This window comes from Nematolebias whitei, chromosome 2, assembly GCF_014905685.2.
Source record: "Nematolebias whitei isolate Nwh7 chromosome 2, NemWhi1, whole genome shotgun sequence".
Taxonomy (NCBI): Eukaryota; Metazoa; Chordata; class Actinopteri; order Cyprinodontiformes; family Rivulidae; genus Nematolebias; species Nematolebias whitei.
The window spans coordinates 8,942,118-8,967,333 of NC_056499.1; the positions used below are offsets into that span (position 1 = coordinate 8,942,118).

General features: G+C 41.6%; 1 protein-coding gene across 1 annotated transcript in view; it reads right to left on the reverse strand.

Annotated features, from left to right (window-relative positions):
- The window catches only part of gpc5a (glypican 5a), a 98,810-nt gene that overhangs the window by 46,548 nt on the left and 27,046 nt on the right, over positions 1-25,216 (reverse strand). Inside the window, exons 3-6 of the mRNA XM_037692947.1 lie at positions 9,996-10,456; positions 9,676-9,909; positions 7,792-7,925; positions 7,564-7,686 (exon numbers count right to left, since the gene is read on the reverse strand). Coding sequence (XP_037548875.1) covers positions 7,564-7,686; positions 7,792-7,925; positions 9,676-9,909; positions 9,996-10,456 — 952 coding nt within the window. The remainder of the gene's footprint in view (positions 1-7,563; positions 7,687-7,791; positions 7,926-9,675; positions 9,910-9,995; positions 10,457-25,216) is intronic.

Below are 25,216 nucleotides of genomic sequence, written 5' to 3' on the forward strand. Positions count from 1 at the left end.
TTTATTTATTTATTTTTTCAGGGTACGGGTCCCTCACGATAAACAAGGGACTACTGTATCTACATTTTATTTGTTTTAAAGTAGATCAATATGTCTTAAAAACTGAAATCGAGATAGAGGGATGTAGGAGCCCTCTTGTCTTGGTATAAAGGTTCATGCCAATTAAAACTTTTAGTAAAAGTACCAGTGATTAAAGTAAAGAAATTCTATTTAAACTGTGAAGTGTTAGAAAATACAGAATGATAAACTTTAAGGAGACATGCAACTAGCTAAAAAAAAAAAAAAAAGCTAGTTTTATGAGTTTAAATTTTAGTAGCGAACAAACATTAAAAGTAGCCTATTTGTATTGACTTAATCCTAAAGAAGCCATGCTACAAAGCAAAGCCTAATAAAACTTAAACCTAGCATTTTGGCCAGAGATTTGTCCCTAAGACCATAAAATGTATTTGTAAACTACCCCATGCCCTCATTTACAACAATCCTTCATTTTACAACCGTACGAGTCGCCCCCTGCTGTTCATCAGGAAGAATAAAGGACTTTTGTATTGGCCTAATTTATCAGAACCAGGGTCTTGGCTCTTACTCCAGATTCAGTCCCAGCCTGAAAAATTAAAAAGTGTCTCATCATTCACCACACATCCGTCTCAATGTTTCACTGACATCCAGGTGAGGGCTACACAATATTAGGAAAATATACAATTATATTTACTGAACATCAAAATGACAGCATCAGATGCAATAAACCCATATTTTCTTCACTCATTCTTCTCCTGCCCTCACAATGCTTATTTTTACTCTTTAGTGCTGATTTGGCTTTTAGCTTTAGCATTTCAGCTAATCTTCTAGTTGAGATCCATCTTACTGATCGACATATTACTGGCTTCCAATTTATTGTTGCAATTCTTTGGAATATTACTATTGACCACTATTGTGATGACGATAAATGGATACATTGTCTAGCCCTAGTCCAAAGTCATTTTAAAATCAGAAACTATGCTCTGTTAGCAGGCTGGGCAAAGATAAGAGTTGAAATTTTGTTTCAGAGAAGAGCAAATGACCCGAGCTTCGCATCAGATAGGGGGAGGAGCCAAGTGATAAAACGGATCAAAGAAAAAACAATCATTCTGTTTGAGGAAGACGGTGGAGCTGAACTAGATGTAAATGAATGGACGTATGCATGCACAATCAGTTGGTTCCTCTGCTAAATGAGCGCACGCTGTGAGGAGACCTGCTCTACAACTTCAGGGCTCCTATTATCATGCCATTAACCTCCTCGGGATTAAGCAGGGCAGCAGAGACGAGGGAAAAGTCAAAGGCCAGCAGTCAGACAGCTCCACCGGCAGCAAAAGTGGCCTATTAAACAAAAAGCCACGCTCAAATCTGCCTGCGCGTCCTGCAGCGTCCTCCTGAAGCGTTCTGTTGGCATTCAAGCATCACGCAACGTTGCCTGCCTTTTTATTGTGAAAATACAAACTCTTGTTAAAAATCATTCTCACTACCGAGATCCATTTTCCTTCCCTGTGTTTTTCACCAGGTAACCCATTCTGATTTTTTTTTTGTTTGTTTTTTTGTGCTATTTCAGCAATTCATTCATCAAAACATTCAGCTGATTCAGGACATTCCTGCTATGACTTTTAGTATCTGTGCAAGTTTTACTTTTTGAAATATTTAGCTTTTCCTGCCATGTTTTCCTCCATTAAACGGCGCTCTCTTCACATTCTTCATATTTTTTGTGCTGTTTACAACTTTTACTGCTCGTTTCAGCTTTTGTTCGGCTTGTTTTAGCTTCATTGCGCTCATTTCAGCCTCCTTCAGCTATTTTTCACTTCATTTCAGCTTCTTTCTGCCAATTTCATCTTTTTATGCTCCGTTCAACTAAATTTAATGTTTTGTGTTGCTTTTTCAGCAACTTTTTAAGATTTATTTTAGAAAAATTTAGCCTTTTTCTGCAAATTTTTTTGTGATTCTTTTAAAGAATTTGAAAAATTTTAAGCTCCTTTCAGCTTCTTTCTGCTAATTTCAGCTTTTTAGCTACTTATTTGCTCAGTTCACCTTTTGTATGCTCATTTCAGTTTGTTTTTGCTAATTTAAGATTATGTTTTTGTAATCTGTTCAGCCTCTGCCCTTTTCAGCTTATTCAGCTACTTTCCAGCACTCTTCAGTTTTTTCTGCAGATTTCTGCCATTGTTCAGCTGCTTTTTGACGCCTTCAAACGTCGGCTGTTCAAATTCAACTCACGTTATGTTTAGTGATGACAACTTTTCAGCTTCTTTCAGCAAAAATCATTCATCAATAAGCACTCGCGCTACAGGAAACGCCGTTTCTCTTGATAAATTTAATTTAAAGAAAAATACATTTAAGACGAATAAGCACCACACGCGTGGTGAGTGTTAGCAGGTGGAGACAACTTGGAGCGAGCTTTCACCAGGGGAGGTAATGGTGAATAAAACATCACACTCCGGTACTTATTGAGGCTTCTGTTCTCAAACATGACCCGACTCACCCACTGAGGCAAAGAGTAAAAAAAATTAAAAGAACATTCCAGATTAAATAATTTGTAAAAATTAATTTGTACCTCAGTTAGGTTTGCAAAACCAAAGTCCATTCCTCTACTAATAGCTGCCAACTCAACCAGCATGCTTGCATGCATGCGTGTAGCCATGACAGATGGAGGAAGTATGTGGGAACATATTAACCTTTGTGCCCAGTCGAGGACGGTGTCTCTGACCTATTTAAGGAAAGTTTCACTGTTTTTTTTAAACCTAATTGTTTTTTTTGTTTTTTTTTGTTGTTTTTGTTTGTGGAGCTGTCCCCGGCGTAAACCTCAGGAATGTTTAATATTCTAAACTAAACTAAACCACCGCCCGTCCAATCTGCAGGTACATGTGAAACAAAATGAGCTAGACCAGGGCTATTCAACTGGCGGCCCATGGGCCATTTCCGGCCCGCGGGTGATTTCAATCCGGCCCACTTCATAAAAAAGAAAACAACATATATATATTTTTGGGGGGTTCTGGGTTTGAGTTCTGCTTATTGCATTTATGATTCAATGCGATAAAATAAACCAATTTAAAAGATAACAGATCATTGTAATACTTGGGTTATTTACATAATGACTTTAATCGCTGGATGTTTGGCCCCCGAGCTGTTGGCTTTAGACCGTTTGAAAAATCATAAATCTGTTTTGATCCTTTTTATTCTGAATCAAAACCAATTCAATTCCATTTCATTTATAAAACGCCTCACTGGAACAAAGGGCAATAGAATAAAACAAATGCAACTCATTGAACAACGCTGGAAATACAAGCCGAACGAAAACAAGAATAAAACCATAAAAACCGACACGTATCAGCTAACAGAAGTCAAAGAAAAGAAAAGAGTTTTAAGCAAGGATTTAAAAAGAAGCTAAATCTAATGTGCAATGGCAATTTGTTCCATACCCGTCCACATTTTTATGAACTAAAGAATGAGGTAATGTTATAGCAGTGACCCCACAGAAATATCTTTTAACACCGCATCTTCACGTAAGCTCTCCAAAGGTTTTATCAGCTCTCAGCTAATTGGATTTATGACCTGCAGCCGTTTTGTGCAGAAAAAGCTTTAGATCTCAACAGTATCTGCTCAGGACTATGCATCAGGTGGACTACGGAGGCGATGGGTTGATAAACACGGTCGAGATAATATCGCACCAAAAACATAAATCCTAAATAATAATGGCTGCGCTCTGCTCGTTATGTTCACGATGTTTAAACAGGCAACATCTACCAGCTTTAGTGTATTAACAATCTTATTTCATAAATCTTTTTTTTTTTTCCTGTCTAATTGTATAAATAATAAAACACAGATGAATGTGTTGAGCAATTCTCCCTCCAGGGGGAACCCATCCATCAGCGTTAACTCTGACAGAGTTAAAAGCTGTGATTTCTTCCTGATTGTTCTTTCTCCTTTTGTTTACCCAGCACCCAGACGCTTTTAAATCTTCTTTAACTCCGAGCCTCCTTATTTTACGTTTGCCCTTTTTGTCTTCATTAAAATAATTTTAAAAAAGTGTGCTTTGGTGCAACTTTCTGCTTCTTAGAGCTCATAAAAGAATCTGTGCCAGCACACACAGAAAGATGTTGTATAAAGAGTGCACGCACACACGCACACACACACACACACACACACACACACATGGACCGAACCAATCGTTTGAGGTCTCTGAGGCCTCGATAAGCTCCTGTAAATCAGCCACCACCCAGCAGTGAGTTTTATTCCCCCCTCTCTCTCAGTGGATGTTGGGTTATGACCCGTAGGCAGGAGGCATTTATTGCTTTTGTCTCAGCCTGCGTTGACTCTCAGCCTCTCATCGATGGTTGTAGGGTAACAGAGAGCAGCAAAGGATTGCAGAGGGCCTGCTTATCTGCAGACATTCTGCTCGATATTCCCCTTCGGAGCCTCGTTTCTTAATGCGCCTTAATTTCTGCATTTTCAGTAACGGCTGAATCGAAATGAAGCTAAGTGGACCAGAGGTGAAGAGTACCTATCAATAAGTATTACTGTTAACGTGGCGCAGAGAAAGGAGGCTTAAACAGCTGGGGGAGGCCGACAGAATATAAATAGTTCCTAGAGCCTGTTGTCAGACTGTCAGCAGCCTGTTGGCCTCCACTCTCAGAGATGGATCCTTCTATCTTGGACTAAGTTGAGGTCTTAGAGTGGAAAACGGCAAAAATTGAAGCAACTGTCAAAGTAACTGTCAACACTTCTGGCTTTGATTGATCCTGATGTCAAATACTGTCCGATTCTTAGTTTGGATTTTTGTCAATTGTAACTAGTTTACAGCATCAAGAGTCCATTTTCATTACACAAAGCACCAGGGGTCTTCAGTTCTGGTCCTCGAGAGCCACCATCCTGCATGTAGGCCTGTCACGATAACAAATTTTGCTGGGCGATTAATTGTCTCGGAAATTATTGCGATAAACGATAATATTGTTTGAAATTTGACAATAATTAGTAATTATTGTCAAATTTAAGATGAAATGCTGGTTGATTTGTTTTGAGTGTAGTACCTATTTTTGACCACCGGATGACAGTATAAGACTGTTTGAACTGAAGAATGGATAGAGAGGGAGCGAGCGGCGTGTCTCTTTAAGAAAAATGGGAGGGAGGCCCCTTGAAGTGACATGGGCTGTCTCTCTCTCCTATTTTTCGGTTCTCAAAAAGGCGAACGCTCGGTGTGGTTTGAGCTCTTTAGCAAAGCATTTTTCACACTAAGCTTTTAATTAAAAAAAAAAACAGTAAACAAGTTCTCAGCTTCTTTTTGCAAAGAAAAACAACTTTTTACACAAAGGCTCGGGTTTCAACCGTGAATTTTGGAGCTTCAAGGAAACGGAGGTTTTATCCCCGAGGTCGGCACGTTAGCTTAGCTCGTAGCTTAGCTTCTCGTCTTAGCTGCTTTTAATGATCCAAAAACATGATTTGGGACAATTAAAAAAAAATTTAAAGAGAAAGGGAGGGGGTCAGTGAAGAACACCGGAGTTGAGCCTTTTGTCATCCAGTGTCTTCAGTAACGAGACATGAAGAAGCGATAAAGCCGATAAATGAAAATGAGGTTGATAATTTTCATTTATCATGTGATTAATTGATTAATTGATTTATTGTTTATTGCGACAGGCCTTCCTGCATGTTTTAGATGTTTTCCTGCTCCATCACACCTGATCCAGTGGTTAAATCACCTCTTCATGTTCTGCAGAAGAAACACCCATTGATCCAAATCAGGTGAGTCAGAGCAGGACCAGGAATGGACACCCCCACTCTAAACAGACACTCTTCTCAGAACTAAGGCTGACTGAACCTTCCTGCGAGCAGCTGGGAGTTTCATGGAGGTCAGGTCGTTCAGCTACTTGTCCCTGATCTCCAGGACCTCTACCTGTGGATGTGTAATGGTCGGCGTTCACCCTTGCTTTATGGGCTGTGAGACTGTGTCCACAGTTTAATAATAAATCCAGGTTGGTAATGATCAGACTTGCAACAGAACTTTTGTTTTCTTTATTTTATTTGAACCTCACTAACTCCCAGTTAGCTCCACGCTTCCCTCCATTTAATTCTGGTTTAATCAGAGTTCACATTAACTTCACGATGCCCCAGTTTTTAACGGGCTTTGTTCACTCGTAACTCATTTAATGATTTGTATTTAGTGTATTAAATCCCTTTCATATTTAAAGCTCTGCTGGTTTTTACTTCCTGTCTGTCTGATGTCAGGATTTTAACCCTGAGAGTGACAACCTGATAACGTTCAAACAGCTTAATCAGCTTTCACATAATTATTTATTTATGTTTAGTTTCTTCTGTATGTTTTTTTTTTTTTTGGCCATAAACCACATCTGGACACAACTAGTTTGTGCTAATTTAACCACTCAAATATCAAAACTCGATCCAGAACAGAGTGCCGAGACTTTTGCTTTTTGTAACTTTTTTTACTTTTCAAATTATTTAACTTTATTTGAATTAAAACTTCCCAAAGAAAAATTAATTCTCTACACTTTCTTCTAAAACCTGTGCTTGAGCATACTCTCTCAGCTTCGTTTTCTTACGCAACTTTTTAGCTTATAGCTACCGTTATGCTTGTTTTGGCTACCATCTTGATATTTAAGCATCTAACTTACGCTCTTTTACCTTTTAGCTACATGTTTTGCTCATTTTAGCTAAACCTATTTTTTTAGCTTCTAGCCACAGTTCTGCTGCTTTTAGCTTGTATGGTTCACTTTAACAAATCTGTGTTAGCTTCTTCAGCAGATTTTCTTCTAGTCATTCAGTTGTATTGTTGCAATTTCTCTACTTAAAATGTGTGTTTATGCTGCTTGCTGGACTCTAAATGGACGTATCAGCTAAAGTTTTTTATGGCAGGGCCGTTAAATCAGGTTTAAGAAGTTCGGCTACAACAACGCCTTCTTTCTCATTCACGCGCCGCTCAGAAACCTCAGTTTCAGCTGTCATCCTCTGCAGCAGACAGCTTAAACCTGAGCTGGCTGCACCTAAACGGCCCACCTGCTGTCGCCACATTGCTGACGGCAGCTGACAGTGAAGAGGAACAACCCCAGACTGACGATATGTGAAGGTGAGGGGAGATGGAGGGGGTCTTTGACTGATGACAGCGTGTGTGAGTTTGATGTAATGGAGACAAGGCCAATGACTGATGCCATGAAAGAGGCCAAAGTCTGTCTGCTCCACTTCACAGCCATCCATATCAAAGATCTATGTCTGCAGGCGCTCACAGCTAATAGATGAATTCTGCATCAGTGTCATGTTCTTATATATACTGTATATATTTATGAAGGGCAGAAGCCTGTGTGTGTTTTCTCACAGTCAGATGGGCTGAAGCTGATGGATACATGTCAGGAAACAAGCATGTAACACCTACAATGTGTTTAAAGAAATAAACTAAACAGACAGAACTACAGGAATAAAACCTCTGGAGTGACGTTGCAAAGATCGCATCCGTTTGACAAAACGCTTAAAAATCATGGGACTTCCCAGAAGAGTTTCCAGGGATCGTGTCGCCTCATCGACCGCTTTAAAACAAACCTTTTCACGAGCTCCGTCCCATTCCAGCAGGGGGTGTCACCAGATGCAAGCTCACGCACGCACAACTGATCTGGCAGGCCAATGTAGAACGTGAGATAGGAGCGCAGGCTGCTCAGAAACTCCCTGGAAAAAAAAAAAAGATGGAGGGAAGCCACATGTGCACACACAGATCATCCTCTCACATATTGTCTGTGCATCTTCAGGAGCACTCTGCTTTCACACACTTACCTTCTCTTGACAGTAAGTGAGACTCCCGGTGTTCTGTTAGCAGCTCTGGGTGGGATGGAAACGGTGCTGCTGCTCTCCAGGACGCTCACGGACTGAGCAGGCTTCCAGCTCGGAGGACCACACTTCCTGTGAACCTGCATCCAATAAAACAATAAAACAAACACTAATTCACTTCTATACTCTAAATCCTCTCGGCTTGTTAAACATTACAGAGGCCTTCTATAAAAATATTTCTGCTTAAAAGAGATGCAGGTCAGCGTATGAGCAGTTACAGAAGTCATCCACTAGATGGCGCTGTGGTGTCATTAGATCAACAAAGTGCAGCTCAGGAACAAAAGTTCACTTTACAACTAACTGTGCAAGCACAAAAACACTGCTACCTGAGAAAATCAGACTTTATGCTTCAGCTTTTATGGGTGATGACGGATAAAGACCACCTATAAAAGATGATAAATGGTTGGAGGGTTGGGTTGTAGATGTTTGCTCTGCATGACTACTTTTCTGTTTGGAAGTTGAAAGTCTGAATGCCTTGCAGTTCCCCACATGGATACATTTCTGAGAAACGAAGGCTGTTTCTCCCTCAACTCATCTGATTTTTGTGTGAATAAAGTCCAATTCAAGTGATTAATCTTTGATTTAAACACAGCATGTCTGACATGGACCAAGCAGCTGTAGAAACGTCAGAGTAAAAGCTGCTCGGCTCCAGTACGATTTACCTTTATACCCAGTCAGATTTTCAAGGGACGCTAGTTTCACCTTTCTGCAACCCCAATTCCAAAAATGCTTGGGCGTTGTGTGAAAATTAAATAAAAACCTCATAATTTCTTATCAATGGAACAAACATCCAATGTTAAAACTAAAATAAGCCAGTTGTTGGGAGGTGGGGGTAATTTTAAGGCATCAACATATTTTAAAATGAACTCTTCTTTTTAGAACGGTCTTTAAACATCTAGGACCTGAGCAGACCAGCTGCTGGAGTTTTTGGAGAAGAACATTGACCCGTTCTGGTCTGATGGAGGACTCGAACTGTTCCAAAAGCCCCGACTTTTCTTTCTAGGTCTTAAGATGGATGGGAGCAGATGTTGTTCTAAAATGTTCATATACTTTTCTGTAATAGTGATGCCTTGCCAGATGTGTAAGATGCCCATGTCAGAGGCACTAATGCACCCTTATACCATCAGCGAGGCAAGCGTTTGAACTGATAGCAGGCTGGATGGTCCCTCTCCTCTTTAGAACAGAGGGCAGCGTCCACATGTGGACTCTTCTCTGCACGATAGAGCTTTAGCAGCGTTTGTGGACGGCCTGGTGAACTGGGTTTACAGACAACGACCAGTGGAAGTAATCCTTAGCCCGTGCAGCGATGTCCAGAACAGAACCAGGCCTGTTCTTAATGCAGTGAAGATCCAGTATTGACTCTTACGCTTGGCATTTGAGCTCAACAATTTCAAGATTCTTGAACTATTGTGATGATGATATGAACCGGACATGATGGGATATTCAAAATCCTTTATTTTGTTGAGAAACATTATTCCGAAAATGTTTCACTATATTAGACATTTTTTTTGCAGACTGGTAAACCTCAGCCCATCTTCACTTCGAAAATATTCAGCCGCTCTAAAATGTTCTTTTTATACCTAGTCCTCTTACTGTTGCTAATTAACCTAAATACTTGCTCCTCCAGCCTGTCAACATTTTTAAAATATGTTGCTGCTTTAAAATTTAAACATATTTTTAATATTTCTTAGTTTGTCTGTTTGTAATTTAAAACATGTTGCAGTGTGAATAAAGCATGGCTTCATGAGAATGTCTTGTTTAAGTTGCACACCACGTGCCAGCGTTTGTGGAACTGGGTTTGTAAATTCGATCTGTGCTGATGAGCAGAACCTGTGTTGAAAGGCGAGCTCTGTTTTTCTCAGCGTGTCCGATAGCATCACGAAGCACCGCGTGAACTCCCAGAAGCACCGGCTCCAAGTCCTGAGCTCCATACATCTTGGCTGACAGGCCCTCCAGTGAGCGAACAAACTCCCTCCAGTGGGCGTCGATCTCCGCCATGCTGGCCAGGCACCCCCGCATCACGTTCAGGCAGTAACCCATGCAGGGCTTGGACTCGGTCAAGCCCTGTGGAGGAAGCTACAGTGAGATCAGCGCTGCCAGTAAAACATTTATTCAGATCGATACGTGCGCATTAAGACGTGCATCCGTACCTGGCAGTGAGGACAGTAGTGCATCTTGAGCAGGGCCCGCCTGCACTCGCGGCTCAGCTGTAAGTGGTCTGTGGTATTGATGACCTCGATGCTGAGGTGCAGCGCTTGAAGCAGAAGCCTCCCAGACACCCCGGAGCGAGTAATCTGATCAGCAAGGAGGTCCGGCACGGCACCGAACGGTCTAATGTTGCGGTTTATCGACCTCACGCACTCTGCGTACACCGGCGATAAGTGGCCGACTCCGGGGTTTGTGATGTGACCGTAGACGAGCGGGAAGAGGCCGTCAAAGAAACGCTGCACAAACCCGTCCACGTCCAGCTCCGAGCCCAGCAGGAAGAGCCCAATGTCAGTGAAGAGTTCCCCCACCGGTCCCGCAGCCTGATCGGCCATTTTCTGATAGGACGCCTGGAGGAAGGCATTGGTGTAGTTCTCCCCCTGCCTCATCAGAACCTCAAACGTCTCTGAGGAATGAACAAATACACACATTAGAGGAGTTGTAGCGAACTAATGTGGAAAAAGAGAAAACCTGAAGTAAGACGCAACTCCCAGCACTGTTCAAAGCAAAGGTGGAGCGATAATGTTTATTCCCTATGTCACTGTGTTTGTTTGTCTGTTAGCAAAATATTTTGTGCGTCACTGAACAGATTTTAATTAAACTTTAAGAAACTATAAATTGGCTGTACATCTACAGCAGATTAACGTTCAGATTCAGTACAAATCAAGATGAGCAAACGTCAAAGTGGTTAAACTCGTCAGTTTTAACGATACCGAGCTAAAATTTGGTGTGGTAGTAGCTGAGAGTCAGTCACAGCATAGACTCCAAGCACGAACACATCATGAATGATATTTCAATATTGCGTGAGATCATGTAAGTTACCATACTTTTCGCTGTGTAAGCCGCACCTTTTTGCATAAGTTAGCATGCCCTGCGACTTACACAGCGAAACGACTTATTAGTTGTTCCCTCCCATAATTATAAACCAATTTTTGACTATTTCATTCATTCTGACATGGAAAATATTGAACCGTTAATATTTTTATCTAGACTGACCCTGGGTTTTTGATCTGCTCAGAGACGGGATTATAATGAAATTATGATCCGGTTCTTACTGGTTTAAATGGGGCCAGCAACTTTAAAAAGAGTCTCCCAGGGATTCAATATCCGTCAAGGGAGAGAGATTTTATTTATTTGTTATTTCGTTGTTTGCTCGCTCATTACGTAGAAAGGCTTTTTCTGCACCAGTATCATTTTCCTTTCACGTTAAGTCACATAAGGTCCAAAGAGACCACACTTAGTCCCCCCAATCCATGTGATAGGCTGTGCTCCCCTTCTGCAAAAGGAGGAGTCTAGGCCCTATAAATCTGTAACGCCACAGGACATCCGGCCCCCTTCCAGTTCCTGATCTCTTGTCGCATACCGGACCGGCCAGCGTTGTAAACTGTAACCTTCTCGGGCCTTGATTTAATACAGTTGGTAAAACGGAATTCGATTTCCTTGATTTATTAATAGTGTGAGTTGCCGCTTCTGAGGGAAGTTCGAGCCAGGGTGAGCGTGAGCTGGAGGCGGACCTGGGGTCTGAGATGAGGCCTGAGGCCCACGGCTAGCAACAGCTAGCTGCAGTAGCTCGGGGCCCGAAGTCAGCTCTCGTTATTCATTCAAACTTTATTTAGACAGGTAAATCCCATTGAGCCTCGAGGACTCATTAGTATAACGTTATAACTGAACACTACCATTTTCAGCTGCTAGAGGGCGCTCGAGCAATATGGCAAGCCAAGTGTCTCGTTAATAGGTTAAAGTGGCTATTAGTGAGACACTTGGCTTGCCATACAAAGCCACCTTCGTCTCGCTCCGGAACTCTTGGAGCAAACATCAAATCAGCTGCGTTTCGCTGCACCGCCCTGATGAAATTCAGCATTCATTCATTCAACCTTTATTTTTTATTTTTTTTATTTTTTTTTTTTTTTCTGAGCTCAGTTTAAGTGTAGAAACATTGTGAAGTGTTTCAATGAACTTATCATCATCGCTCAATTTTTTTTTTTTTTTTTTTTTTTTTTTTTAAAGAAAGAGAAGAAAGAAGAATAAATAAATAATAAAAAAGAAGAAGATAAGACGAGAGACCACCATGACAAAACAACATGCACAGCACAATGCCACCCACAATATCACCATGAAACATTCAACATCGCACAATGAATCATCTAGCTTCCGCCACTACCCAACCTAGCGTGCATCTGTCAAAGCACCTGAATCCAAACACCCGCGCAAGCACGCCCACCACCACCAGATTTCTCCAAAAGAATGCCCAATAGTGGACGCGGGGGCCCACAGACCCGCCCCCCCAGGACACAATGGCAACATAGGGAGGACCGGAGCCACAGACACACAGCGGCCCACAGGCCCGGAGCCCCAAGAGTCTCCCAACAGGGAGAACCGCACCCCACCAGAGAGGAGCAGAGGAAAGAACCGGGTGACCCCAGCCACCACAATGCAGAGCCTCCAGGAAGCTGCAACGACGAGCCCACAGGCCCGGCCAGCGACCCATGCCCCCCCCCAAGTAGATCCGGCCATGGACACCGAGCCCCAAGCCCCGAGGCCATACCACCCCCTAGCAGAGCCCCGACAGAGCCAGGGCACCCAGGCCCCGCCAGGCATTCAACCTTTATTTAAACAGATAAATCACATTGAGCCTCGAAGACTCATTTACAAGTGAGACCTGTTTGGACAGACAAAAACAGTGGTTAACTGGACACATGTAGGAGTTGGAAGCAAAAAAAATTCCTATCTGACTTTTTTGTTTTCCTACCTGAGAAAAAAAAAAACTCTAATATTAATAAAAAACCTTGCACAAACAAGCACATAGTGACGTAGACATTCTGCAGACGGAGGAGACGAGAGCGGTCAGCAATGTTCATAGATGCTCTCGAGGTCACTGTAAGAGTTCTGATAAGGATGGAAAATCAGTCAATGTCCTCCGGTGAGATCCATAAACATTCTCGAGGTATGTCGAGGAATGGCCAAGAATAACAACTATGAGAATCCAAGAGTCCTGAAATGATGACACAAAGTTTATTCAGCTGGTTCCATCTGGTCATCAGTTGGAAATTCCTTAGGGAGGAGGTGGTGAGCGTCAGATTACATGTACTCCAGGCGAATTCAGATAAGATGGCTTTCATGGCCAGCCAAGGGAGCCAACTTCACTTCAGATAAACACACAGTTGTTTTTGGGGACAGGCAGAACTTAATGACATTTACCTTCAGTCTGTGTTGGTCCACTCGGTTCTGTAATATCCAAAATACATGGCCACACCGATGGAACGTGACTGAGTAAAATCCCCAAGATTTGATCCATTCAGCCCAAAGCGTTTGAGTCTGGGCACTCGAGACACGAACCAAGCCATCATAAAGGCAAGCAGCGTGATCGGGTCAAAATTTGCTGCCGACGACTTCCTTGATTGTAAATAAAATCCAGCCACCAGCCGAATCAAAAAAGCAGGAACCAGTTATCGTAAATCCAATTAAATATGCGTCCTTAAAATCCACAGCAGAGATAGACACATCATCAAGTCTTCCAGTCGATGAGATATCCAGCTGCGTGCGTGCCAACAGGGTAAATCGGCTCGCCTAAAGCCTGTCTTCTCTTTGAAGAAATGTTGTAAATTGAGTTGAGGGACCAATCGATCAAAACAAGTCCATAATTATGGTTCGGAAAAAATGCGAGAGAGGCTCACAAGCAGTTTCACAGACAGACAGAGCGCAAAGCAGAGAGGGAGGGGAGAAGCATCCGATCTCGGCAAGAGCAAGTGGTGAAGCAGATTGGACCATCAAAGTGCATTTATTAAGGAAAAGTTTAACTGAGACGCAACTTCACTATAATTTCGAGCAAACAACTAATTGTTTTTAAGTGTTGATCATGTTAAATTCTTGTTAAAGTCCTCCCGTGCACACTCCCACAACTGCCATTTGGCAGCCAATCGATTTTTGGCACAACACCGGCCCTCGTTTCCAGGTTGTCAGCGGCGACATGTAACAAACTTGACACATCGGCGGTGACGCATAACAGACGCGACTTATACAGCAAAGCGACACATTTATGTTTTTTTCCACTTTATTAGACATACTTGAACCGATGCGACGTGTACGGTGGAAAGTACGGTATTTTCATGGTTTGACCAAAGTAACGACGACTCATCACATGATCTAAGTTAAAGCACTCAATGAGAACTAGATTGTTTCTCTGTTACTTAAATGCAAACAAAGTCATGCAGCGGCACGTTTGTACCCACTTTTACACAAAAATACTATTTTCTTCTTTATTTTGTCTTAACAGGAACTGTTTCAGCAGCTCGGCGCAGTCGCCTTAAACCTTTAGTCTCTTTTTTTAAAATGTATTTTTTCAGCTAATGGCTGATCCATGGCCACCCTCAGGTCATGTGCTTGTCAGGAGTTGGGAGGTGAACTCTCAAAGCTGCTGAGAGTCTGGGGGGGGATCAGGGCTTAGATGGTCTTGGGCTGGATAAATAAGCACCTAAAGAGATCGACTGAATGTTCCCTCCCGGTAAAGGGCAGCTGCGAGGGGAAAACGGAGGCAGTGGGGTTTGACGTACCTACAGGCGCAACATCTCAGGTGGAGGAGTTAAACTGTGAGGTGCCAGAGCCTGAACCTGATCTCAGGTCCCCTGTGATCTCACCTGGAAGTGTTAGTCTAACAAGATCTGAGGCTTTGCGGAGAGTTTTTATGTGTAAAGAAAGAAAACTGCTCCTCCTACAAACACGAGCTCCGTGGTCAGAAATCAAAGAAGATCTACCCAGAGGAGCATTGAGAGCCGATGAAATACTGCAGAGCGAGACATGGTATGAGCTCACGGAGTTCCCTCTGAGATGATTACAGGCCTCAGGTACCCGGAGCGGAGCGCAGATTTATGAAGGCTCCCACAGGGATTACAGCACGTGTTTCACAAACGGCAGGGGGCTTCGAACAATAGATTATAAACTTAATGAATCCCGTCTGTCAATTCTTATAACAGATGGCTGTGCTCAAAACAAATTTGTCTCCGTTTCATCTGTCGTCGCTCCTTTTATTTCACGTCCAAGAACAAGAGGCTGGAACTTACAGGTGGGCGTTTATAAACCAGGGAGAAATCATAAATCTGTAAAACGGCGCGGAAATGGAGAAACAAATGAGAGAAAACTATTAAAAAGCACTAAAAACGAAAAATATTCTTCACGGTGATAATAGAAACAAATATTGTGTAACTTGTTCACCATGAATTTTAATAAATTGCCCAAATTAAATAAAATAATAATAAAAATGAAAAGCTAAATTAAAAAAATAAACTCCAATGTAAAGGAAAAACTTGTTTAGATGTTGACTGATGTGATTTTTATTTATTTATTTATTTATTTATTTGGTGGCTGGTGTCCATCTGTAGAAATAAGAGCAACTAGGGCTGGACAATGATTCGATATCGATATATATCACAATATAATTTTATTCAATAACGGTGATATGAGTTTTAAGCACATTTTCGAAGTACATTACACAATGATGACATCATTTCACTGACGCATTTCTTTTTCTTTTCGGTTTGAAGCGGATTTCCACCCGAACAGAAAAAGCTGTGACACAACTACGTAAGTGCGTGGTGACGTTCACCACAGCTCGAAGAAAAGGTGAACATTAATTTATTTGTACAGTTTGTACAGTTTTTCTGAGGCTTTTATATTGTTTATATCGATATCGAATTATATCGTTATCGACCGAAATGACAAACTATATCGTGATAAAAGTTGTTGCCATATCGTCCAGCCCTAAGAGCAACCGAAGGCCAGTATGCAACTTTTAATGTTGGCCGGTGTGTTTTCTTTTATAAAATATAACATTAATAGCTTAAAAATTTCTTAGAAGAAATCATACCTAAAACATCAACTTTTAAAAGCGTATTTCTGCTTATAATAAATTAACTGTGGGATACAGTAAAGTGGCTGAAGCAGCTGCTGCTTGACTGACTATTATTTACAGTTTTTAATTTTGGTCAATTGAAGTCGGACGGCTGATTAATTATTCTGTCTCTAAACTTCATATTTGTTATTTCACGTATTCAAATTTGTTTAATCTTTCAGTTTGTTCAGTTAAATTTTAGACAGTTCAAGAGGAGCTTTAACTGAGACAGTTTTCATGTGAAAATGATCATTTTGTATCTTTCTGCTGCGGTGTGTTTTTAAATGAATATTTCAGCACATTCTGTTTTGCGTAGGTTGAATCTGGTTTCTTTGGGTCTTATCTTCATTAAAATAATTATGCTTTCAGTCTGTCCAATGCATCTTGTGGACTCATATTGCATTTTAGCTTGACACCATCCCACTGCAACACATTTCTCTTTCGTTGACCCGAATGCCAAATGGATTCCTCTAAACGAACGACACCGTCTATCATATACCACGATCGGAAGGAGCCGTCAGACACGGTCTTCCACAGATGAGCTCAGCTCAGTCTTAAAGTCATTAATGAGATTCTTCCATTCTCCTTTAATTGCTGCACTCATTTTCTTTAATGTAGGGCACTTCATGAAAGGTGATGAGTCAAAGTTTAAGGAATGTAAAAAGTCATAAAATAATCACCTGATTACATCTATTTCTCAATACATTTGTCTGTTTCTCATTAGTTTGAGAGGTAGTATTAAACAAGTTGACATAAAATGATGGGGTGAGACCAAACATTGCAATATAAATAAATTCCTACAACATATAAGCATTTAGTCTGAATAAAATCAGCCAGTTTGATGGAGGTCATTTAATATTTTTACCACAAGAGGGCGACATTTCTCATTTTTCTTTCACATTTTTGCTGGTTTGAAGCTAAATTAAAGGTGAATTCCTAACAGCAGAAAACTCATTCTGGATTATTATAAATATAAAAATTACTCCAGGTTTACACAACTTGTGTGTTTTTATATTCGATTACCTACACTCGATATAAAAGTCATGCCTACAAACACTAAAACGTGACCACAGTTCAGTCAAACTATACAACTTTATTCTTTAAATGTCAGGGAAGCTTTTGTGACACTGACGCACAGTCAAAGAGGATCGTTTGTTTTACTTTTTTGTTTTTTTTACTCAAACCAGCTCAGATGCAACTGTAAATCCGAAACGTGTGGATATAAATGATCTACTGCTCGTGTGTGTGTTTGTATTTATGTCACCGAGGAAGACGATCAGTCAGCAGGATGACACATAACACAAGCCTTTGTAGTTGAAGACGCTTTAAACGCAGACGAAAGACCAAACGGCTCCTTCTCCCTCGCTCAGAACGAGCAGACGTGGCTGAATGCACTTCACTGAGACACGTCCCTAAAACGCGTGGAAAAGCTTTCAGGTTTCAGACCAGCTGACCTCGGCTGAGCCGTCGAGCTACGAAAAGATGGGTTTTATTCACGTGGTTTGTCCTCTGGACGGCCGGTGACATCTGACAGGCTGCAGAAAAGGCCATTCTCCACCCTGAGAGGATGAGTCAGTCTGGGTTCAACTCATCCAGAGCAGGAGGACAAACACAACACAGTGGAAGTCAGTGAATTCAGAGCAGCAGAGTCTGCACAGTAAACAGAAAAACTGTGTTCCTTGTGGTTTGTTAGAGGACGGGGGAAAAAAGCCCCTCTTTGTTGTTTCATGGCGAAAATGTTTCAGCAGAAATGTTTGTGGTTCTTGCAGAACAGAAAAGGGTAAATGCTGATAGTTGGAAAACCTAAAACAACTTCCTGCATTTAGTGGTTCTTCTGTGCAACTTGCAGGAAGTCAAAATGACCAAAAGGTTCATCAATAATAGGTTTCCCATGAATATTTGGAGCATGACTCAAATCCAAAAATATAACTGACAGGTCTGCATGAAGGGATGCATACTCAGAAGAACATTATCAACCCCTTTGGAGGGAGATAATTAAACATAAATCCTTAAGATCAATTATTTGATTTTCAGCTTATTTTAGAATCCAATTAAAAAAAAATTAAAAAACTATTGAAACCGTAAAACCACTTCCTTCATTTTGTTGAGTCTGACAACAGATTTGTTCATTTATTTCCATCCATTCATTATCTTTTACACGCTTCTTCCATTTTGGGTCACGGGGTCACCGGTGCACATGTCCAGCAATCACTATGCGAGGGGCGGGGGACACCCTGGACAGGTCGCAAGTCCATCACAGGGACACATTGAGACAAACGAGACAAACGACCATTCACTCTCTCACTCACACCTAGAGACAATTTAGAGTTACCAGTCAGCCTAACATGCATGTTTTTGGTCTGTGGGAGGAAACCGGAGTACCCGGAAAAAAGTCACGCATGCACGTACAGAACATGCAAACTCCACCCAAAAAAGCCCCCGGACCGGGATTTGAACCAGAGCCACCTGCTCACTGAGAGGCAGCAGCTCTACCAACTGCTCCACCGTGCTGCCCCTGTTTTTGTTTTATTATAAGTCATTTAACAGCATATCCGTTTTATCTTTTGTACTTTTCTCTTCAATTTCTATAATTTTATTCACTTAATAATGAATTTACTTATTAATGAAAATTAATGACAACGTGTGTAAAGGGGGGATTTATTTTTGCTTTTTTAGAATAAAAAAATCATGAAATATGTGGGTTTATTTTTGATTTACCTGATAATAAATTAGATGTAAAACTGAAGAGCAGCCATCGAGTTGTTCCATAAGCAGAGAGTCAAGCTGCTCGATGTAAACCTGCCTGATGTCTCTGGGACGATTTACACAACCGTTTCCCAAAATCTGCTCACCATGGGACAGAAAAAGGTTCTGACGAGGCGTTTTAATGATTTGACTTTTCTGATATTTCCACGTCAGCATGCTGGTTTCTGATGAGAAGCAGGAAGCTGCATGTTGAGAAAAAGTCTGGAAATCTAATATTTTGTTTTTTTTCTTTCAGCTGCTCCCTTCTTCAGGGGTCGCCACAGCGAACTAAGTCGCACGAAGACTTGGCATTTATTTTTACACCAGATGCTCTTCCTGACGCAACCGCAGACCACCGAGCTACCACAGCCCTCTGTGTGGAGCAGAGAGCTGCTATCTAGGACACCCGAAGGAGCAGATGTTGGAGGTTAAGGGCCAAGGGTGGGGCGAATGAGGGTGGGGGCAGGCAGGTGTGAGTGCTTCACCTACCCCACTCACATTTTATTTTTTTTATGTTGTTGGTACCGGGGCTTGAACCGGCGACCTTCCGATTACAGGCCGACCTTCTCTAACCTATGTGCCACCACTCACTATATATATATATATATATATATATATATATATATATATATATAAAGGCATTTTAAACCCTTCCCACACTCTTGCAATATTCTAAACAATGTTTCTAAACTCTAAAAACGCACTAAAAGAACACAGACTGTCACGATTTCAACTCCCTGCCTCGTCTGCTCTTTGCCACCTGCTAGCGCTCTTGGCCACGCCCACTTCTTAGCTCTGCACGCAGAACAGCTGATCAGCTGCAGCAAGAAGTTTATCCTGCAGTATGGGCTGCACACATGTGCAGCACATGCTAAATAATTTTTAATCATTTATTTTAAATAAAAAATCCAAGCCGATCGTGTGGCTCATCCATCAGTCAGCCAGTTGTGGGTCATGTCCAATCTTATTTTGAAAAACCGTGATAGAGCGAATCCGCGATAAACGTACCACGAAGTAGCGAGGGACTACTGTACACGTGTTTGTGTTAGTTGGGGGGGGGGGGGGGGGGGTGGACGTGCATGAGCAGTTGGTAATGAAGGAGAGAGGCCCAAACCTGACTTCTCACATCTGAAAAGTTTTAGCGTCTTCATGGCAGATCTGCCTCCTTGGCATCAGCTGACCTGCAGACACCGACCCACCGCTGCGACCCGAGGACAGAGAGACCATTTCTTTTTTTCTTCTTTTTTTTTTAGTTTTAAAACCCTCGACTGTTTTCCTTTACCCCATTTTCAGTTTAAATAAAGACGGCGTTGTTTTAAACAGAACACGCTCTGAGGACGAGGGCTGGGATTCAATAACGAAAGAAAAAGACAGGAAAGGACAACAATAACAAATGGGCATGGAAGAGAAGGCAAAGTGATAGAAAATAAAAGTCAAGAATAAAACTTCCTCCTCGACATCACCAACACGCTCCTCGTCTCCTACATGGGCAGTCAACAAACACAACCTCAGCCAAAACAAACATGCGTGATAAATCTGCCAACCTTTGCTACGACAACAGTCCCGTCCCTCTGTCCGCCTGAACCTGAGCCAGCCTTGTGGCTGTCTGTCCGTCTCTGCTCGCTCCTTCCTCCCCAAGGCCTACAAGTCAATATTTGAGGATTTGTTGCAGCTCTTGAGAACTTGAAAGAACACAGCAGTCTGCTGCGGACATCGTTCAGGAGGAGAAGCAGAGAGGGTCAGTAAGGAAAGCTATTCCTCTTGTTGTGACACCATGAACTGTTCACACAGTCACATTGTTGGAGACCGGCCTGCAGAGCAAAATTTGTCTCAAAACGACTGAAGGCCAAGCTTTTCTTGAAGGAATGCATGTCACCCTCATGCCAAGATCATCTTATGTGGAGAAATGACAGCGTTGTTGCAGTTTGGTCAAACTTTCTGCAACAATATCCTGATGCATGCTCAATAATCCAGGTAGAAAAATCTAAAAAAGTTAAATCTGGTCCTCTGGACATTCAAAAAAACAAAACAAAGCAAATCAACAAAAAAATGTAGAAACGTTTCGTCTCTCATCCGAGAGACTTCCTCAGTCTGAGGAGCTGTATTCAGCTCAGTCTCTTAAATAGCACCGTCTCAGAGTCTTACATCGGGGAAACTAAACAGCCACTGGCCAAAAGGATGGCCCAGCACAGAAGATCAACATCATCAGGCCAGGACTCTGCGGTCTACACTCATCTCCAGGCCAGCGGTCACTCTTTCAGGGATGAAGATGTTCACATCCTGGACAGAGAGGAACGATGGTTTGAGAGAGGAGTAAAGGAGGCCATCTTTGTGAAAAGAAATCTTCCATCATTAAACAGGGGTGGAGGCCTCCGGGTTTAACTGTCCCCCTCTTACAATGCTGTGATTGCTAGTATCACTCAGCCCTCTGTGAGTAGTAAACAGCCATCAGTGTGCTAATGATCCATTGTTAGGCTGATGGTCCTTCTTGAGCATGTGATCAGCTGGTTTTGGTTGTCAGCAACAAAACTGGTTGATCCACTCTGAGAAGGTGCTATTTAAGAGACTGAGCTGAATACAGCACCTCAGACTGAGGAAGTCTCTCGGGTGAGAGACAAAACGTTTCTACATTTTTTTTGTTGATTTGCTTTGTTTTGTTTTTTTGAATGTCCAGAGGACCAGATTTAACTTTTTTAGATTTCTGCAACAATCCAATAAAGTTCAGTCAGCTCATGTGGACGGTTTCTCTTTGTTGAAACGTTTCGTCTTTCATCCAAAATACTTCATCAGCCTGAGGAGCAGGGGTGAAAGTAACGAATTACAAATACACTACTGTAATTCAATATATATTTTGGGGGTACTTGTACTTTTATGAGTATTTCTTTCAAGCGTGTAATTTTATTCATACTTAAGTACAATTTAGACCATGTAATCTACTTCACTACTTTTAAAATCAGAAGTCGCTGCTGAGTACGGCCGCAATTTGAATTAATATTCAAACCGTTCATCTGCATCTTTGTAGCCAACAAGGCTCTCAGATCACGAACGAGACTATGACGTAAGAAGGACAACTCCGTAGAGTAGAGAGTCATTTATGGACTGAAGATTTGGAGAAAAAGCCAAAATGGAGACAAAGAGAGAAAATGACGAGGTAAAGGCTGAGGACGAGTGCCCGTGGCCGTACCTGGAGGAATGTTTCATGTTTCATGTACAGAGGTCGAATAGGAGACAGAGTCCAGATGCAAACTTTGTTTGAGCTCTACAGTGATAGCAGCTTACAAGACTTCATCTAATCTCAAAAAAACATATTGCAGTATACGAGGTTTTACAGCTACCTGTATGATATTGATGTTTTATTGTTTGTATGTGTGGGTTATTACTTTGTAGTTTGGATAAGTATGCAAAGATCTTAGATACTGTCACTGCCATCGGTTTGACTGGTACTAAAATAAGACGGACCGTCTGAGAAATGAGCTTTGACTGTAGCTGTTACAGTAAATCCAACTGAATGCTTCTATTGACAACACAATAAAACATCAATTGGTTAAAAAGTAATTAATACTCTGAGTAGTTTTTGAGAAGAGTACTTTATACTTTTACTTAAGTATTTTTTATAACACCAGTACTTTTACTTGTAATGAGTACAATTTAAGCAGTGTAACAGTACTTGTTCTTGAGTACAAATTTTCAGTACTCTTTCCACATCTGCTGAGGAGCCACAACAAACTCGGTCTTCAAGGCACTTCACACAGTGCGTCAACCAGTCTGCTGGCACTAAGACGGTTTCTGGATTTTTTTTAAATCAGAATCAGAATGCCTTTATTGTCATTATACGCAAGTACAGTGAGACTGAGTGAGAGCCACTCCTTTTTCAGTAAACATGCTTAAACAAAACATATCTAAAAATATAACGCAATATAGATATAATAGCACTATGAAAGCAACAAAAATACAAGTTATTTCACAATTATGTACATTTGAATATTGCACATTATGGATATTGGTGAGGTAATTAAGAGGTAAGGTGATTAAGAGTATGAAATGTCAGTAGTATTGCATAATAAAACTCCAGGGGTTTGGGAGGTTAGATTGTTAAATCAGTGCATATGTGAGTTCAGTGTGGTAAAGGCTGAGATACAGTATGTCAGCAGGCTCTCGATGGACGAGCGGTAGAAGGTCAACGGTGATTTGGTGTTCAGGTTGTGTTTCCTAAGGACTCTCAGGAAGTGCAGTCTCTGCGGAGCCTTCTTGATGACTGTGGTGTTCTCTTTCCAGTTAAGGTCAGCAGAGATGTGGACGCCGAGAAATCGGAAAGTGTGAACCCTCTCCACGCACTCGCCATTGATGTAAAGGGGGGCTAGTTTGGTGCTGTGCTTCCTGAAATCAATAATCTCCTTCTTTTTTATATATATTCAGAGCCATCTGGATTATTGAGCATGAACTTTGATGTTTTGAACCACTTTGGACATGGCTGTCTCAGAGGAGTCGACGGGAGAGAGGGCAGACTCCAGAAACCATCTGAGCACGATCAAACTATGTGAAGGTGCTTTTTATAAGACTGAGTTTGTTGTGGCTCCTCGGACTGATGAAGTCTTTTGGATGAAAGACAAAACGTTTCAGCAAAAAAAGAAACCGTCCAGAGGACCTGACTTAATGTTAGATTTGTTGAACCTGAATTATTGAGCATGAACTTTGATTTTCAACAAGAATGTGCAAAATCTCATTCCGTGGTATCTCACATGGTTTGTTAGCACTTAGAGTATGTGTTGTAACGACTGTCATCTACTACCACACCAGATGTTAGTTCTTGTAGAACGCACCGAGGAGTAGACATTTATGTTTAGGCTCACGTCAGTCAGCTGTGGCAATCATCTTGAAATGGTTTGATCCATAGAATCATCCTTTAATCGGTTCATGCTCGGGATATAGTTTGGGGATAAGTCCAAGCTACTACCACACCAGATTTTAGCTCAATACCTGTAAAATTGACTGAATTTCAGCCATTTTGTGCTTTCTAAGTTCACCTCACTGATAGCAGCCATCTTTAATCAGTTTAACTCGTAAAGTAAAAAAGTTGTAGATGTCAACCCAGTTATTAAGTCATTAAAGTTTCACTAAAATCCTTTTTCTTCTCAGTTGGTACTGAATGCCAGATATTGTTAAGTGATGGAAACATGTTTGTGTGTCTGGTCTAAGTAAAAAAAATAAAAAAAACATTTCAGGTTTACAACGCTTCCTTATTTTCCAGTGTGTGGGGACCCATCAGTCACAGAAACGCCCCTCCAAACGTGGCGTTTCTGGTTGTGAGAGCCGGAGAAGAAACTAAGATCATAATGAGGCCTTTATTGGCTCTTAAAGGTGTCTCTGTGTGAGGCTGCGGAGGTTTTCCTGCGGCTGACCTCAGGGACCTGCTGGATGTGAGGGACGGAGCCGACGGGGCTGCCGAAGCCTGCGGCACACAGCGAGCCACTGATTACTCCACTGAACTGGATAATTACGTTAGATGTGTGAGGAAACGAGCGAAAACACTGGGTTCAATGTGGCTGATAGGAGGAGGTCCGTGATGTCACTGGTGATGAACTTCGAGCGATCGAAAACAGGCGAGCCTTGTGGAATCGTGTTTATCTTTGTAATAACTGGTCGACGTCACAATTAAAGACAAACCTAACGCAGCTGCAGCTTTATCACATTATTCATTGAAGCCTTTTGGGGTTTACTTTAAAGGAGCACAGCTTAGGTGGCAGAGCTCATACAAGTCCTCCTGACCGCCTCAGGCCCAAACATTACTCAGGTGGATCTTATAGTCCGGTTCAGGCCTGGCAGAAACCAGACAGATCCGTTGTGTAGTTTAGGATGACAATGGTCCCCTGCATTGATGTTTTGGATCACGTCTGTTTTTTTGTTTGCAAAACAGCTCAAATTATCATCATACCTCCATCTTTCCGAGACCATTCCTGCGTTATCATGCTAACAAAACAAACACACGCACGCACCAGATAAGGTGGCCTTATCAAATACACACTCGTGCTACTTTAGTGGTTCCAGTAAATGAGTTTCACTGTTTTCATTCATTTCATTTATGTATTTAAAAGGACATTAATCAATATTCCCCAAATATAAATGTGTCAGAATTAGCACAACTGCTAAATTTCAGCCGTTGTTCTGAGCAGATGAAAATTAAAATAAATTAAAAAACAGCCACTAGGGAGCACAAGCCGGTGTGTCGGTCCCAAGCCTGGGTAAATGGTGAGGGTTGTGTCAGGAAGGGCATCCGACAGAAAACAGTTTTGCCAAAACTGTAATGAGAGTTCATCAAAGCAGATGGAGGAGGATGACTCGCTGTGGCGACCCCTGACGAGGGAAAAGCCAAAAGAAGAAGAAGTTCTGAGCAGATAACAAATAAAAACAAGTGCTCAAAACAACGATCAAAACCACCCTTAAAATCAAAACTCACTAACATCACTCTATAAAATGCACAGTTTAAATAGACTGTTGTCATAAATGAGTGATTGATTTCCTTTGAGACTAATTTTAATT